Consider the following 19,097-nt stretch of genomic DNA (forward strand, 5'->3'; position numbering starts at 1 on the left):
CGCGATTTGTCCTCCAGCCTGCCAAGATGTCCGCTCAACAGCGACACCTTCATGACTGGTAACTCAAAAAACTAACGTGAGACTGTTTAGAAATGGATTAAATGCGTGCACTGCTAATAGAGACTAATGAACCGCCAACAAAACTGAAAAAAACAACTATTTAACTACAACTATTTAATGGGCTACATGTGCAATGTCCACGAGGTCTTAGGTAAACAAAACTCAAAGGAAAAAAATAACTAAGTGTAAACTGTAGAAAACTAAAGTGTGTGCAGGAGGGTTACCACATTTAAATCAGCTTTGTGACAGCAGGTGCAGGTCTCTTTTAATATCACATGTGGATGAAATTAGCATAAGCATAGAAGTTTGTTCTTCAATGCACTGTATTGTGTCTCTCTTTCAGCATCAGGAAGGATGAGTTCAAAGAGAAAGAAAAAAAATCGGTGAGTTGAGATGAATTACTTTTTTAATCCCACAATGGGGAAATTCAACCTCTGCATTTTAACTATCATATTAACATATTAACCTTATTTACACACAAGTGAACACACCATGCAAGGAGCAGTGGGCAGCACATTTCTGCACCTGGGGGAGCTGTTCAGGGGGGTTAGGTGCCTTGCTCAAGGGTACTTCAGTCCTTGACCTGTCGATTCTGGGATTAGACCCAGCAACTCTCCAGTCACAAGGCCGATTACTAACCTCTAGGCCACGGACCTGCACACCTAGCTGTTTTTATGTTGTGCAAACAGATGACTGTAAGACGCCGACCACCTATGGAGTAACATGCTATTTTGACCAAAGAGCGCTGAGGCAAGATTTGAGTTACTGAAACTGATTGCCAGATAGCCTTTTTGGGGCGGTTGGCATTATGAGAGAAGAGATCCTGTTGTTGTGTGTCAAGCCCAATTCAGAACAACATGTGTCACAAATTTTGTTCTTGTAGCATAGGTTTGATGAATAGACGTTGAAGAAACCTGTTGCACAAACAAATTCATGCATTATAATTGATCATGCATAGATACAATTTAAACCATTAGTACAACGAAGATAGAGCCCATATTTATGCTATTCATGCTAAGTAAGGGCGAGTGCTGTGTGTTCATGCGGAAGTAAGAGGTTATTTCAGCACTTAAAGTTCTCAGGAGCCATGCCTGATTTCAGGCATAGAGCCGTTTTAAATTCATATAACACTTAATTCAATACTTAAAATACAAATTTTCCTTTTGGACAACTTTTCAGGCTCAATAATCTTGCTTTAACCCCTGTTATTTGCATGACTGATCAAGCATAAAACAATACATGACAATTTCATAACCACTTAGAAGGGCCTATACAGGAGATTTTAAGTTTCACTTGAAGCAACTACCTGTTTAAATTCCATACATTATTTAAACTATTCGTACCACTTTTCACTAAATGCTATGAGATTTAAAATTCATATCCATACCTGTCCTGTGTTTTAAGCTAACAAAAGTTAGTGCTGTGAGCATCATTCTTTGTGTATAAGAGGATAAAGTCAAATAAAATATACATGTGAACATAATGAATCAGTTTAAATGGCCAACAAGGACGCAACATGCACAACTTAATTTCAAGTACAGCACTTAACCTCTATGACCAAAAATAATACTCATACATAGGTGTGGGCTGGGGCTCTTATAGCACAACTATTTGAGGAGGACACACCCTGTGTTGATATAACTATTTAATCCTCCTTTTTTTTTTTTTTCCAGAAAGTCCTTCGGGGCAACAGCACCGCCCTTCATTGACTACCTGAAAGATATTCTACGTCGATATCCAGATGGTGGACAAATTTTGAAGGTTTGTTCAATACTGGTTATGATAATTATGTTATAAAACATTTCATATGTAGCATTCTTTATATCAGTGGATCTCTCTGCCCTTCAGCTTCAATCTGTTAAGCTCTATGTACTGTTTTATTTTTCCCCACAGGAGCTGATTCAAAATGCAGATGATGCTCAAGCCACAAAAGTGGTTTTCATCCATGATGAGAGAAGCTATGGGACTGAGAGCCTTTGGACTGATGAATTGGGACAATACCAAGGTATGCAGGGTGTTCAGACAATAGCCATGCTCTGAGGTGGTAATCAACACTAGTTGTGATGTATTTTTCCAAAATACAAATGTATAATATAATGTGCAATACTGTGCAAACATCTTAGGCAGATGTGAAAAAATGCCTAGAAGAATTGATGCTGGGTGGTCACACCAAATATTGATTTGATTAAGGTTTTTCTTCTGTTCACTCACTTTGCACTTAGTTAATTGATAAAAATTAACTATTAACATTTCTATTTTTGAAAGCATTCTTATTTTACAGCATTTTTTTGCATCTGCCTCAAACATTTTTAAAGTTTGCATGTTCTGCTTTGGGTTCTCCTCCCATAGTCAAGTGTGGTTGGCCAGATTGTAAGAGTAGAAGTGTATTTAATAAAAGTCATGAGCACCTTCTGAAGTATTTTTTGTCTGTTTTTGCAAAGGTCCTGCTCTCTACGCCTACAACAACGCAGCGTTCACTCAAGATGACTGGGAAGGAATTCAGACGGCAGGGAGGAGTGTCAAACGCAATGATCCAAACAAAGTCGGGAGGTTTGGAATCGGCTTCAACTCTGTTTACCACATAACAGGTAAAACTACATAAATATAAATCCATAAACCTAAGAGTCTCAAAAGTTTTTGTTTTACATGAAAAGTAAGTTAATGGGGACCATTTCTGTTTTACTCTATTCACAGATGTACCAAGTATATTCAGTTCAAAGCAGCTCGGGTTTCTGGACCCCCAAGAAAAAATATTTGGGGTCAGAGAGGGAGGTTTTCAGTGGTCCTTGGATGATGCAGACGACCAAGAAGATCTTATGACTATACATGATCAATTCCAACCTTTTCATGATATAGTTTCACTCCTAAGTGGACAAGAATGGTCAAAAGTCATCAAGGAGAATCAACAATTCGATGGGACAGTTTTCAGGTTCCCCTTGCGCAAAGAGGCATCAGATATCTCAGATAATCTATATGACTCCAACAAGGTGGTTGAGCTTTTTGACAGCTTCATTGCAGATGCTGACTTAAGCCTTCTGTTCCTGAAAAATGTGATCTCCGTGTCCTTGATACATATCGACGTACATGGCACTGTAAACAGTAGACTTGAAGTGAAATCCTCCGTCCCATCAAATGTTGTTCTGGAGTCCGAAGACGAGTCAATCACTGAGAGTTCAACAAGGTTCAAAGTGATAAGCCTCAACTCAGAAGACCACAAAGAAACAACGTGGCTTTTGACAACATGTACCATGAAAGAAGGCAATGTAGAAGAGCTTGATTCACTTTCAAAAAAGTTGAGGTTTTTCCCTCAAGTTGACTTGGCATTCCCTTGTGGGGAGAAGAGAGACAGTAGAGAGAGTAGACTGAGCTGCTTCCTCCCACTCCCAAACAATGAATCCAACAAGACAGGACTCCCAGTTTATGTCAATGCGTGCTTTGGCCTCACAGACAACAGAAGACACATCAAGTGGCAAGAGGAGGACCAGAAACATGACGAACATGCTGTGTGGAACGAGTTGCTGATGAAGGAAGTGCTTCCACAAGCATACCTCATGATCATTCAAGATGCTATCAAGCTTGCTCAAGTATCTGTTCTGCCTGTCTCCTACGTGTACGATCTGTGGCCAGATATCAGCCAGATAAAGCACAGAGACAAATGGTATGCTGTAGCTCTGGATGTTCTTGATCACTTATTCAAACAGAATGTGGCTGTCCTCTCCCTTGCCAAAAATGAGAGACAGTTCATCACTCCATCAGAAGCTGTGTTCCCCTGTAATGGTCCAACAAGCTCTGACATTTTGGCTGCCATTGAAAGGACTTTGGTCTCCTGTGGAGAAAATCTTGTCACTTTATCAGGCAGTGTCGAAAAAGCTATAAATGAGGCTTATCCACAGCCCAGCACCCTTAAACAAGTCACCCCAACATTCCTAAGGGACATTCTTCGCAGGATGGACATGCGCACCATCTCTAAAGATGACAAACTCTGGCTTTTGGAGTATGTTTTGAGTGATGGAAAATACAGAGAACTCAAGGGCCTTCAACTGCTTCCACTCAATGACGGCTCTTTCAGATCTTTCACAGACCGAGAGGAGGACACTGCTTTAATTGACAGCAATGAATTTCCAAGGTGGGTTTTAAGATTTGTCTGTATTCTCTTTTACAGTCTATATTAAATATATTGCTTCAGTGTATTATTTGACAATTTCTATCATTTTTATTTCTGCTTTGATTGAAAAGTCTGTATCCGTTAACTCACTGTACACTAAGATTATATGCAAACAAACTCTTTGTGCAGAGTCTTGCTACCATGCTGCAAACACCTCTTCATCCCAGATGATCTCAGTCGAACCTGCAGTACCCACCTGAAAGAACTGGCGAGAGAAAGTAGGAAAATAATCTTAAAGAAAAGTGACTTAAGGGTTGTTTTGAATTTCTGACACGCCATAAATATTTGTGTATATATTTAAAACAAAATCTGTTTTTCAGATTCATTCAAGGTCATCAACATTGACGCAAACCAGGTGGCTGAATATACAAAGAAGTATCTGCCACAGGACTGGAAGCAGACGGGGCCGGGGCTTGTTACCTGGAACATCAGCAGCAGTCAACATCCACCTTTAGACTGGCTCCAAGAATTCTGGAAATTTCTCAACACTCACTTCAAAGAGTTAAGTAATTTCAGTAGAATGCCATTAATACCAGTCAGTCCCCTGTCCACCAGTCAGCATGTATCACTAGCAAGACTAGAGCAGAAAACAACCCTCATTTTTCAGAAAAGCAAGCAGATGAACTTGCCAACACAAATAGCTCAGTTGGTGAACAAAGTTGGTGGCACAGTGGTGACAGGAAACGAGTGGCTTAAACATGAAGACCTAGACTCTTATGTGCTGTGCCCATCTCCCAGGAGTGTCATGAAAGTCTTGGTGAATTTAGATTCTCAGAATGTCATCAGAGGACTCAAAACTGCCTCTCACAAAGCACGAGAAGAACTGAAAGATTATTTTTCTCGCCTAGATTCTCTTTCAGTCACTGAGAAAGATTTACTCTCAAAGTTGCCTCTGTTTCAAACCATGAAAGGATCAAATGTTGCAGTTCAATCAAAACAGGCTGTGCTTCTAATTTCTGGTCTAAAAGTACCGAAAGAGTTCCCCATGCCCGATTCGGTTGTGCAGTGTGCAACTGAGGCTGATCGCAGACTGTTACAGCTGCTCAAAGTTAATATCATGGATACTGCACAAGCAGCGAATTTCCTCATTGACTGTATTGAGAAGGGAGCATGCAGAAAAGAAGACACTGGGAAAATCATGACTTGGATCTTACAGAATGGCGAGATCCTTTTCTCTCAAAATCAGAAGTTGAGGCGCAGATGCAAGGACTTGAGCTTCATTGAAATGAATGGAAAGCTGAAAAAAGCCTCAGACCTTTTTGACCCAAGAATTGCAATCTTTAAAGTCATTTTTGAGTCAGATTTCTTCCCCCCACCATTGTACACTCACACGTCACAGATGCTTCAAAGCCTAACAGAGCTTGGATTGCTAAATAAAGAAGTAGACGTGTCACCTGAGCACTTGTTGCATGCCGCCACACTGATTGACAGTAAACATGTCAGCTCTCAAGCTGAGGCTCTCAAAAGAGCTAAGGTGCTCTTGAAGATGTTGGATACTAATGATCTGCTCTCAAAGTTCTCTCATGAGCAGCTTCATCGCCTCAAAATGCTAAGATGGGTCCCATGTGCTAAACCTGGCAGTAAACACTGCAACGACAAATCTCAGACAAGTTGTTTCTTCTGTCCAGATGAAATAAGACATTCTATGTACGAGGACATTGTTGGGCATGCAATGCCTCTGGTAGGAAGTTTCAGTAACAGAGTTAGCAGCCAACTTGGTCTTCAACGCCTACCCCCACCTGAAAAAGTTACAGAGAATTTGACAGTGTTGAAATCAAAAGCACAGAAAATGTCTGACCCTGACACGAATGTGGATTTCAAGAGAAAGTTGCACAGCATTTACAAACACATGCAAGACCACATCTCAGAATTTCCAACAATTATGAAAAAGGACACATCCTGGCTGTGGAGCCACAACCAGTTTGTATCGCCACAGGATCTGGTCCTAGACTACCCATGTAATCTTGATCTGAGTGCCTACATTGGGAAGGTCCCAAAGGAATTTCTGGCATACAACAAGTTGCTCCAGGAGTTTGGCCTAAGAACATTGCTTTCAGATGAAGAAGTTATTGGTATTCTTCATTCCATCAAGCAAACCATTGAAGGACGACAACTGCCATTTGCAACATCTTCTGAGGTAAAAGTGTCAATTGAAATTCTGAACTGGCTGTGGAAAGAGAAGAAGACGGTTCAGGATGACATCCCAGTGCCAGTCCTCATAGAAGGTGACCAACATACCCTTAAACCACTGTCAACAGCAGTCTTCTGCGATGTGAGCAAGAATGGGTTGAAAGAGCTGAAGCACAACCAGGAAGAAATTCATGTTGTACATGAGGAAATCCCAAGAGCAGCTGCTGAATGGTTTAATATCAAATTTCTCAGCACCCACATCCTCCATCCGGAGTTTGTGGGAATTGAACAGTGTGGACAATCTGAACCGATAACAACAAGGATTAAAAACATTCTTAAAGAGTATGATGAAGAAAGTGACATCTTCAAGGAGCTCATTCAAAATGCAGAGGATGCTGGGGCAGAAGCCTGTAAATTCTTGGTAGATTTCAGAGTGCACAAAGAAGCCCCTGATAGTCTCATTGACCCTGACATGACCCTTTGCCAAGGACCTTGCCTGTGGGCATTTAATAACGAGCAGTTCACACCAGAGGATTGGAAAAATATTGTCAGAGTTGGAGCTGCCTCAAAGGAAAACAAGGTGGAAAAAATAGGAAAGTTTGGACTTGGATTCAACACTGTGTATCATGTGACAGATGTTCCTTCCATCCTCAGTGGCAACAGTCTTCTCATACTTGATCCAAATGTAACTCACCTCAAGAAGCACATCAAACATAAAACAAATCCTGGAATCAAGCTGGATCTCGCTCAGCAGGGACTTTTTCGTTGGTTTCCTGGTCAGTTTGGACCATACGAACGCATTTTTGATTGTAATTTAAGCAGACAAAGTCCCCCTGAACCTTATCCAGGCACTTTGATCAAACTGCCTTTCCGAACTGAAGAAGAGGCTGTTGAGTCAGAAATAAGTTCAAATGTGTATCACAAACACGATATCATCTCTTTACAACAGCACTTCACCAACAATTCACAAACTCACCTGCTGTTTTTGAAAAACATCAACACACTGTCTCTACAAAGTATCTCAAACGAAGCATCAACTCCACCGAGAGACGACCAAATAGAAACTGTCCTCACTGTCTCCAAAACCACAGTGAATACAATGAGGATTTCTGATGAAACCATGTCAAAGCAGCACCAAGCTGAGAAATCATTGATGAAACTTGATAAAAAGTGCAAAGAGGTAATTGATTCCTGCACAGTCAACATTGTCCAAATAACCAGTCAGCAATCTGGTGTAACTGAAGTCCAGTCCTGGCTCCTGTACAACTGCTTTGGGACACATCAGTCTTTGCAAATGGCCCTTCAAGAAAACCATCAAGCCAAGTTTTCTTTGCCCATCGGAGGGATTGCTGTGCCTTTGCAAAAAAATCCAGATACTGGAAAGCTGGCCTCATTACAAACAGATCTTGTTGGACAGGCATTTTGCTTCCTTCCTCTTTCCATTCACACAGGTCTTCCAGTCAATGTAAATGGAACATTTGCTGTGACGAGCAACCGAAAAGGTCTGTGGGAGAGTGGGGTCAAACATGACTGGAACAAAGCCCTTCTACAGGATCCTGTAGTGAAGGCATACATCACTGCACTTTTGGCACTGAAGGAAATGTCTGAAAACAAGCAAATGGAAAAATACTGTTATCACACTTTTTGGCCTGATCGAGAGAAAGTGAGTGAAATCTTCAAGCCTTTGGTTGATGCATTGTACTCCATCATTGCTCACCAGTACACTGGCCCAAAGCTCTTCAGTGATGGACAACATTGGTGCTCAATGAACAATGCCATATTTCTACACGAGAGGATTGAGGAGGATAAAGAAATATTTGCACTTGCCGTGCAGGTGTGCAAGAAACACATAAAAGCACCCAACCATGTTATTCCTCTTCCACTGTGGTTGAGAAACAGCTTCAAACAGTCAGGCCTTGAAACAGTTTTACTGAACAGAACATGGAACTGGGACAAGTTTTATCAAGAAGCAGTGTTTAACAACCTTGGTACCATGGACCCTGAGAGCAGAAATACTCTTGTGCTGCATGCTATTGACCTTAACATCAAAGAAATTAACAGTTTACTGGTCCGCTATCCTTGCATCCCCACAAGAAGCGGAGAGCTCCAGCATATCAGGAAACTTGTCAATCCGACAGGGAAAGTGGCCTGTCTTTTTGAATCAGAGAAAGGACGCTTGCTTGGCGGCACCAAAAATGACTTTTGCGCCCCCAAAAGGATTCAGCGCTTGTTGGAACTTGGAATGGCAAATGATCATCTCTCACTGGAAGACATCGCAGAGAAGGCAAGCACAATCCCTAAAACCTGGACAACTGACAAAAAGAAAGCATATGGGCATTTGAATTGCCTTCTTGAACTTTTGAAGGATCACATGAATAACAAAGACTCTCTCCACTGGGAAACACTGAGGATGACTGAACTTCTCCCAGCATTTTCCCCTGGTGATACAAAAATGGAAAGAAATGTCGTGCTTAGAAGGCCCACGGATGTATTTAGTGAAAAATGCTCCCCACTCGTTAACATGACACAACATGTTCTGGATCATACCAATCTGGAAATACACAAAACCGATCCAGTCCTGCAAATTCTGGGAGTCAATGACAGTCCAGGGCCTGAGAAAGTGCTTGAGCAGCTTGAAGAAGCATGTGGGAAATCTCGATCCATTGACAGATCCTTGCTCAACAAAATAGCATTTGAATGCTATAGATTTCTGGATCGCTGGCTCATTGATGATGGGGATTTCACATTTATTTCACAAAGAGCAAATTCATTTCCCTTCATTCTTGTCGGAAGTACATTTGCAAATGTGAGTCGTGTAGCTGAAAATGAGCAATTTGAAGCAAAACCCTATCTCTATTTACTTCCATCTGCCTTCAGTGGATTCCGGACGCTTTGGGAATGTGTAGGTGTTGAAAAAGGTTTTACAACCAGTCAGTTTCTAACTGTACTCCAGGAGATGCACTCTCAACATGGTAACAAGACCCTACCAAAGAAGGACCTGTCAATTTGCCTCACAATTTTAAAAGCCATACATGAAGCCAAAGGGAAAACGAGTGACTGTCACATACCAAACAAAGGTGGTGTTTTACAACCTGCAAGCAAGATGTTTTACAATGACAGTCCGTGGATGCCAGTCACTCCAGGTGTCACATTATGTCACGAGCATATCTCACGTTCTATGGCTAGGCACTTTGGAATCAAAACCACCAGGCATTATACCCTGCAAAACTATGAGATTGAGAACATTTCACCATTTGCTTTTGAGTTTGAGCAGCATGAAGAACTTACTGTTCGAATCAAAAACATAATTTCAGCCTATCCAGCAAAGAAGGATATCCTTAAAGAGCTTATCCAAAATGCTGATGATGCAGAGGCAACCGAAATCAACTTTGTTTGGGACAGACGACGGCATGGCACAGAAAAAACATTTGGGAAGAAATGGAACCAATTGCAGGGTCCAGCACTATGTGTGTTCAACAACAAAGTGTTTTCTGATGCTGACCTGGCTGGAATTCAACAGTTAGGAGAAGGAGGAAAGCACAACTCTCCAGGGAAGACAGGAAAGTTTGGAGTAGGATTCAACTCCGTTTACCATCTGACTGACTGCCCCTCAATCCTCACTGGAGATGAGCTACTCTGCATTTCTGATCCCAATCGAAAATACATAGAAAGTTATTCAGACAAACCACGAGCTGGCACTGGCTATACACTAGCTGACACTTTCAAGAACATGTACATGGACGTCTACAAATCTTTTCTTCCAGACAAATTTCCTCTTAAAGAGGGTACCATGTTCAGATTACCTCTGAGGATGGGTACCATGGCAAACAACTCTAAAATATCACAGCAGGGCGTCACTGACCGTGACATGGAAGAACTATGCTCTGTACTCTCAAAAGATCCCGAAGGACTAATTTTGTTTCTGAAAAACATCTGCAAAATAAAAGTCCATGAAATCAATGAGCATTCAGGAAAACTCAAAACCATCTTTGTGGTTGAAAAAAGCCTGCCGCAGAAATGCAGAGAAACAAAAGATGCTTTTGTCAAACTTCAACAAATTGCCCTGCAATCGGACACACCAGTTACACCTGAGCAGGTAATTTATGGAACCTTGATCTCAACCTCAGGTAAAAGACAAACTAGATGGACCATTGCAGAGCAGTTTGGCTCTTCCAAAAACAGTGGTGATGATGAACTAACACCATTGGAGAAACTTCCCCAAGCAGCCATAGCAGCACAGGTGAGCTCAAAAATCAACAAGAGTTCAGATGTGGCTCCACCCAGCCCCATACATTTTAAGGGAGAAGCTTTTTGTTCACTTCCTTTGCCAGGGACAACTGGACTGCCAGTGCATGTCAATGCAAACTTTGAGGTAGATTCTGCCAGGAGAAACCTTTGGAAAGAAGATGGACAGGGTCTAAAATCTAACTGGAATGAATATTTGAAACAAAATGTCATTGCTCCACTGTATGCAGATCTCCTTCATTACATCAGCCGTAGCACTGCAGAAAAGAAAGTTGATCCTGCACATATTGAGTCACACTACTTGTGTTTTTGGCCAACTGTGTCTAAAGATGTTGGCCAGGATTGGCATGAAATGATACATGAGGTATACAGATCAATCAAAGAAAGAGGCCTGAATGTGATTCCATTTCTGAGGAGGTCAACAGAAACAATTAAAGGCCATGAATTTAGGAAGCACTCTTTGAGCTGGTGTGATGTCAAAGAAACTGAAACAACTCAGGCACCTTACCTGCTACACTGGATAAGTGATGAGATTAATCCCATTTTGGAGGATCTTGGAATGAAATTGGTTCCTCCTTCCATGCTAAAAGTTTGGAAAAGTTTCAAATCTGCTGGCATTGAATTGAACGATGTGAATCCTTCAACTGTGCAGACTTTCCTAAGAAAGAAAAGCCTCAATGACTCAACCCAAACAGATGAGGGTTTACCCCTGCCCATAAGTGCCACTCTGATCAAAGATGCAACAAGATGTTCAACACTCTTGAGTTTCTGCTTAAGAGATTTCGACTTGAAAAAGACCAACTCCAGTTCACTAAATGGGCTTCCACTTCTTCTCACAAGAGATAACGTTTTGAGAGTGTTTGACTCCAAATCTCCCAGGCTGATATCAAGATATGACAGTCTGTTCTCTGGCTACGAGGACCAGTTTGCAGACCATAATACCAACAGAGACCACATTGAAGTTCTACAAACTTTAAACCTTGTCAAAAGCTTGACACTTCCATGTGCAGCAGAATATCTGAAGCCGTTAATTCAGCAGCGTCTTCAGAATTGTGAAGTTGATCCTCACAGTGGTCTTTGTGTCCCAAACGAGAACATGTTGAACTGGCTGAAATCCCTTTGGGCGTTCTTAAGAAGTCAAATTAAACCTGCAGCTTTTCGTGGTGATGAACAAAGTCCAGCATTAAGTGATGTGAGGCAGCTCTTCAATGAATGCTGCATCTTGCCAGTTGTGTGTCCAAGGTTGAACAACAAACACTTCCTGCAAACGATGAAAGACATGCCAAGTGTGATTCAGTTTGCCACAGACAGTGACATACCAGGCATCCTCTTTAAACTAGGTTTTTTGAATCTTGACAATGGGTTCTTCAAAGAGATATATGTAGTTCGGCAGGATCATTTACTTCTACACTCAGAACTTATGAATGTGAATGATCAAAGTTGTGTGTTGGACCAGGTCTACAACATTAACCGCTCAGAGTTTTCCCAGCTCTCCAATGATGAGATGAAAGAGCTTCAGTGTTTCCTGCAGTCTGGAGTATCAAAGTCCAAAGACAAACAAGCATACCAGAGAAAGCTCAAGTCCTTGCCATTATTTGAAACAGTGCATGGTAACCGAGTGAGGATTGATGGACATGAGGAAGTATTTATCCTCAACAGCAAATATTCAGAGAGATTTCCAGATTTGTTCAATCTGCCTAACAGTAACAGCATTTTTCTCAAAAACAATCCAGAGAACTGCAGTCTGTCAGAAACACTGAACATCACAACCCTGACTGATATGGACTATTTCATGAAGTTCATTCTGCCCGCTGTACACACATTCACAGAGATCAAGATGCTTCACAGCCTCAAACTGTTACTGTCACTCCCGTTTGAATATTCTGACGAAAAGGTCACAATCATATCTTCAATGAAGACAGTGAAATTGATTCGCAATTCTCAAGGCAGACTGGAGGCAGCATCATACTACTTTGATGAAAGTGTGGAGCTATATCGGAGGATGTTGCCCCAAGAGAGATTTGTGCCTCAGAGATTTTGGACTGAGTTGTGTAAAGAAAATCCATACACACTAAAACAACTAAAAGACTTACTCAGGGACCTTGGAATGAAGTATATTGTGTCAAAAGATGAAATAATAACATTTGCACACCAGTTAGAAACAGAAGCAAAAGGAAATGGCCAGCTTAAGCAGCTGAAACAGAAATCATCATTAATTTTCAAAGCAGCCTGCACTATAGTGAGTAACAGCAACAAAGAGGAAAGGTTGCTGGAGAGAATAGCTGACATCAAGTTCATGTTTCCTGTGAAAATTCAAAAAGAACTGTGCAGCTATCATCAACCATTTGCTGCTGAGAGAACTGCTGTTAAAATCAGAGGATCTTTGATGGATGGCGATGCTAAGCATCAGGAACTGATTTGGTCATCAATGCCAATTATAGACATACCAGTTTATAAGTCACAAAAGTTCCTGAAAATGATGAAGAATGCAGGAGCCCATGAAAAACCACCGACACCCTGTGTAACCAGTAACATGAGCAACATCTGTCAGTCGCCCTGTAAAACTGACGAGTTGATCAAAACGCGTGGTGAGGTGTTTCGAAGTGCTTATGCCTACCTTCAAGCAAATAGGTTTGACGGCCAACCATTGGCTGGTCTTCCTGTTGTGTTGGTTGAAAAAGACAAAGAACTCGTGAGACCTGATGATGCGTCTTTTTCACTCCCCTATGACCATGAGTTCAGGCCATATTTGTACAACATTTTGCCGCAGGATGTCTTGTTCAGAGACTTTTTCAAGAAAATTGGTGTAAAGGACCAACCTACTGCACTGCAGTATTGTAATGTTCTTGAAGCAGTCTATGTGGATTCCTGTGAAAAAACGCAACTAAACCCAAACCAACAGATAACTGTGAAATGCACTGTTGAGCAGTTTTTCAAGTTAATCGAGACTCCAGGAGACCAGTCGCTTGTTGACGATGTAAAGACTTTGTATCTTCCTGCAGTAGATGGTAAATTATACCCCTCACACACACTCTACTACAACGACACAGCGTGTGAGACCAAAAGGCTGGAAAAAGCGTTGGAGAATAAGTTCCTGTTGCTTGAGAAACTCAGTGAATGTCATTTAGGCAGTGACAGATATGTGCATCATCGGTTGTTGCAATTACTGCCTGAGAAATTTAGGCCTAAAATGCTGACTCAAATCACAGAAGAGAGAGTGGAGGAAGAACACATGCAGCTTTGTGAGCTTGAACCACACTGTGAATTTAGTGGATGTTTTGAGAAACATCTGTCTTCAGGAGCATTTAGACATGGACTTATTTGTCTTATAAGGGGGCAGTCTCAAGGAAAAATAACACAAGAAGATGCTACAGACATGTGCAAGAAGACTTTTGGCAGTATTCAGATTGTCTGCTGCGGAAGTCTGATAACAAAGCTGTTTGTGAATAAACAGCCACTACACAAAACTGCTACTGAAACCAACGTTTTTGTCAGAAGAGAGCAACAAGGTTGCATCTTTTACTTGAAACACAATGATGACATGGCTCCCTTGGTAATGAATCGCATCCGTATGACGCTGGCAAAGGAGATTAATGCTCTTTTAGGAAACAGAATGGCATCAGATCACCTCCTTGTCCTCGGACAACTTCTCCTTTGTGACAGCCTGCAAGATGTTCTGACAACTCTGGCTGAGAACGGGATCCATGACAGTGCTGAGACTGAAAGCATGCACCACAATCCACCGGCCCCTGGAACAGAAATTCCAGAGGAATTGCATGATGCCTTAGACATGAACATCCTCAATAACTTTGAAAAGGGGGATTATGTTGGCTACAGCACTAAGAACAAGTATATTTTTGCAGTTATTGTTGAAGAACTGCCTAGGCAGGCTGGACTATATTCTCAGAGATACAGGATAGATATTGGAGAAGATGAGCCAGTTGATGTCAGTTGTCTTGACCTGTATCAGTTTAAACGACAGAAGAAGACTGAACCTGAGGAGAGGACTTGCACATCTGCCAAATCTTCTTGCACTGATCTAGTGCCACTATCAGGAGCTGTGCCACATTCTTCCCAACCATCAAATACAAGTTCCTCATCTTCAAGATCCTCACCAGCCTCTATTGACGAAGCTAAACAGGAAATAGACAAATGTTTAGCAGAGATCTGGACTCTTCCTAAGGAGGAGAGGGATAAAGCCATCAAACGACTGTACCTTAGATGGCATCCTGACAAAAACCCTGACTGCCCACTTCTCGCCACTGAGGCATTCAAATATTTGAAGAATCAAATTGATGAGCTCAGTAAAGGCAAAGGCAAGGGCAAAGGCAATAGTGGAGGCTCATCCTACCCAAGTGGAAACTTTAATTTCAGAGACCACTTTTGGCAATGGGATCAGGAGGCCAGGTATCACAGAGAGCGATTCTCTAGAGGCTCCTACAACTTTTGGACCCATAATGAAAATGTCCCAAAGCCGAACAGAGAGGAGGCCCAGCGCTGGTGTAGACAAGCTCGCTGTGATCTCAACGCAGCTCACAAAGACATGAGTGGGGCGAGCACAGAGTGGTGTCTGTTCAAAATCCATCAAGCAGTGGAAAAGTCTCTCATAGCTGCAAAGTATAAAAAGGATGGCCAGCGTCCGACAGACTGCTCCATTTCAGTCCTTGCTGCAAAAGTTTCCCTTTACAACCCCCAACTGAGAGTTCTGCCTGAAATTGTGCGGAATCTGAAGACACTGGGAGTGGACGCCAAAAAGACTCAGTATCCAAACTGCCATCCATTTCCCCACATTCCCAACGATCGCTTCAAATCAGAGAATGAAATGTTGGCACTGGACAAGGCATCTGAGCTCCTCAGTAAAGTAGAGGTATATGTGAACTAGGGATTTAAGACTAACAGGGTCAGTTCAAGATGCTTTCACATCCATATTGTAATAATATTACAAAAATATAAACAAAAGTGATTTTTTTTGTTTAACAGGATAGAAAAATACTGTGAAAATTCTTCAGAAAGATTGTTTAATTTCTGAGTAACTGCTGAAAATGTAAACATCAAAGACTTTTGTGAGTTGTAAAAATGTATGACAACTCATCAAGAACCAATGTGCTTGCTGCATTCCTACATTTACAACTAATCACAGAATGATTATAATCTCTTCACTTTATATCACTTTGTATTGAAAATTAAAAGATGTTTCTTTTTCTATGTAAACATTTATGACTACTCATTGAGGGCAAATTTAATTTCTATATTATTTTGGTTCGAAAAATGCAAATGTATGTTGTTGTTTTGCAAGGTAAACATTTTCAACTACTCATTGAGAACCAAAATAATCCTTTGCAAAGAAAATGCCTGTCAACTTTTTTTTGTTGTAGTTTATGACTACTCATTGGGAACCAAGATAATCTCATTATTACATTGTTATGAAAATGCAAATATAACCTTTTTGCAATGTTGAGAACATGTATAACTCATTGAAGACAAGTGTAATCTCTGTCTTACTTTGTAGCAAAAATGCTAACTTTGTTTTTTTCATTGTAAACGCTTAAAACACATTTGGATTCCTTTGTTATGAAAATCCGAATTCAATTTTCTTGCAATGTTGTAAACATTTATGACTACTCATTGAGGACAATAATCTCTTTATTACTTTGTTATGAAAATATAAACTTGTTTCCTCTGGTTTCAAAGCATCTTTCCAAAGGGTAGCATTTGAAAGTTAGCCAGCTGGCTATCACTGGTATATTTTTTACAGAAATGTTAAATATAAACGGTTAATGTGCGTTGCCCTAATAAATGAATAAAATGAAATGTTATGGCTCGTTTTCATTTATAACTCACTGAGGATCAATATAACCACAGTAAGACTTTGTGAAATGCAAATATAAAGAAGTTTGGAGAATTTTGATGACCATTTTTCTTACAGATTTTCAAAATACAATACATATGTAATTGGGTAGCAACTTTATTGAGATTCTTCCATAATCAAAATATTCTACTAAATCTGTAGGCTAAAGCGACAGAAAGTTTCAGTGTCATATACCATCTGTTAGTTTCTTCAGTTGTTATAAAGTATGAGATTGTGGGGAGATTTTAAATTGAGACTTAACTGTGTGAGTGTTACCAGACTATGGTTGATAGACATGTAATGACTTGGGCCGGGACTCGATTAAAAAATGAATCTAATTCATTCGAGGCTTTGTAATTAATTAATCGCATTTTAATCGCATATAAATATTTGACCTGAGAACAGTGAGAAGTAATTTTTGTCACATGGATTTTTAGTATACCATTGAATCATGACTGAATACATAAGCTTAAGCAACAAAAATATTGTTTATTTTTGTTCAAGTCCAACAGACCAGTACAGTTTTTGCCATTAAGTGTAGCAATAGCATATTTAGAAATATAGTACATTTCAGAAATCCAGGTAGCCTATAGGTAGGTAGACCTTCTGTAAACTACAATACTTTGGGGTTTAAAGTAAAACACAATCCACGCTAGCTACCACACTAGCCGCTAGCTGCTATATGTTTAGCATTGAGGTGATACTTGAGGCTGGATGTGCTGCGGTGATATGTGAATTCCTTGTTGCATAGCAACACAACCATGCTCTTATCGACGCTTCCATCCATTGGTTTTTAGTAACTAAATGTCCCATCATCCACGGGGCCAACCAAAGCGCCTCATCAGCTTCTTCCTTCATGTTCACTGTGGTTTGTTGTTGTCTGAACTCATCAACGCTAGTTGGTGCTCCAGTATAATCGGTCCGCCTGAAACTCAACCAGTGAGAAACGGTCCGTGGTGCAAAAATACATGTGATTAAAATGCATCAATTTTTTAACACGTTAATTTTTGTGTAATTAATTAATCTTAATTAACGCGTTAAAGTCCTGGCCCTAGTAATGACTTGTTGAAAATGAATGAAACCCCACAAATCAGGGCTGGATGAGCATGTTTTTTTAAGATCTCATTGGACAGGACACCTGAACGTTCAGCTGCCAGTGAAGACAAACATTCCAAGTTAAAAGCACTTTTTTATTCATTATTAAGAAATCATGTTATGAAAATAATGACAACTAACCATATATCAGACAAATGTATCTTTCCATATGTTAACAACAAAAGTTTGCTCTGGAGGATGTGACATCTCAGCAGTCACCAGAGCAGAACGGTCTTCTCCTTGTGCTCGGAGTGTGCTTCGTCTCATCCTGGAAGTGTTCCCACTGTTTCTTTCATACTATAAAAATGTCTACAAGGCTGTTCACGTCTCCTCCCAATGTCCACACATGAGAATACATGCTTGGAATAAATTTTGTTTGTGAGGGAGAAGTTCACATATATACATTACATTACACATATTTTTGATTTTACCTATTTTTCCACAATTTGCACACATTGGGCCTCATTCATGAAACGTTAGTAGATTTGTGCGTAGATTTGCACATAAAAGCCTACGCTACTAAAAACCTACTCCGGATTCATGAACGCCGCGGGAAACTCAGATCTGATCGTAAACACGTGTGTATGATCATGAATGCCAATCCATCGTAAGGTGGCAGCGCGCTCCCGGTAATCAGCAATTAGCATGAACCCCGCCCATGAATTGCTAATGACCACCATATAAGGAGGTGTGTAGAGGCATCCTGTCGACCTGTCAGTCATGGCACAAAGAAAAAAAGAACGAGAAAGAAAAAAGAATTTTTCCGAAGCGGAGATTGAAGTTATTTTGGGAGAAGTGGAGTCCAAAAAATTTTTTTATTTTCATCTGTTAGTAGTGGTGTGACAGGGACAGGCAAAGCGAAAGCCTGGAGGGAGGTGACGGACGCAGTAAATGTGGTTTCTGTAGTGCAAAGAACTACGTCCGAGGTTAAACGTAAATGGTTTGACATTAAACTTGACGCAAAGAAACGCATTAGCGCACACAAAAAAAGTACATCTGCCACAGGAGGAGGACGCTCAGAGTCCAAATACCCCGTTGGTGCGCTCTACAACGGCCCGAGTAGCCGCGTGCGCCTCATTGTATGCTCCTGTGGTGTCTGCGGGCTGGCCAGTGGGGTCATAAGCCACGGCGTCAGTGGGTAACCCCTATCCCCTATGGATATAGAAAGGTAAGTCCATATATAACACACACATGTGATTATGCAGGCTATATTCTTACCAATGAGCCAGCCGTCTCTCACAGCTCCATCCTCCAAACGCGTGCCAACTGCGCAATTACGCAGGATGAATGCGTCATGCGTCCCACCGGGCCACCGTGCCACAACGTTTAACAACACACACTTTGCGTCACAGATCAGTTGCACATTCACGGAATGAAAGTTTTTCCGGTTAATGTAAGCAAATGCATCACCGGATGGAGCCTTGATGCGTACGTGTGTGCAGTCTATGGCACCGATAACACCTGGCATGTTTGCAACTGCACTGAACCCCTGCATTACTTCTGTCTGCCGTTGTGCGCCGTATGGAAATTGGATATACTCTGGCATTAATTTAA

The 19,097-nt window shown here is 41.0% G+C and overlaps 1 protein-coding gene across 1 annotated transcript; it reads left to right on the forward strand.

Moving 5' to 3' along the window:
* Nucleotides 1–414: 414 nt before the first annotated feature.
* On the forward strand, nucleotides 415–15,898 carry LOC131978495 (sacsin-like). The gene is made up of 7 exons (XM_059342152.1): nucleotides 415–443; nucleotides 1,734–1,821; nucleotides 1,954–2,065; nucleotides 2,502–2,648; nucleotides 2,755–4,186; nucleotides 4,355–4,443; nucleotides 4,546–15,898. Exons 1-7 carry the CDS (start codon nucleotides 415–417, stop codon nucleotides 15,480–15,482), a joined length of 12,834 nt encoding a protein of 4,277 aa, XP_059198135.1. The 3' UTR covers nucleotides 15,483–15,898.
* Nucleotides 15,899–19,097: the final 3,199 nt, after the last annotated feature.

Source organism: Centropristis striata, chromosome 10, assembly GCF_030273125.1.
Source record: "Centropristis striata isolate RG_2023a ecotype Rhode Island chromosome 10, C.striata_1.0, whole genome shotgun sequence".
NCBI lineage: Eukaryota > Metazoa > Chordata > Actinopteri > Perciformes > Serranidae > Centropristis > Centropristis striata.

Excerpts from the sequence above, each read along its gene's own strand:
- LOC131978495 (XM_059342152.1), top strand. The coding sequence starts at position 415 with ATGAGTTCAAAGAGAAAGAAAAAAAATCG. Across the intron at positions 444-1,733 it reads AAGAGAAAGAAAAAAAATCG|AAAGTCCTTCGGGGCAACAG; the intron begins GTGAGTTGAGAT and ends TTTTTTTTCCAG. Across the intron at positions 1,822-1,953 it reads ATGGTGGACAAATTTTGAAG|GAGCTGATTCAAAATGCAGA; the intron begins GTTTGTTCAATA and ends TTTTCCCCACAG.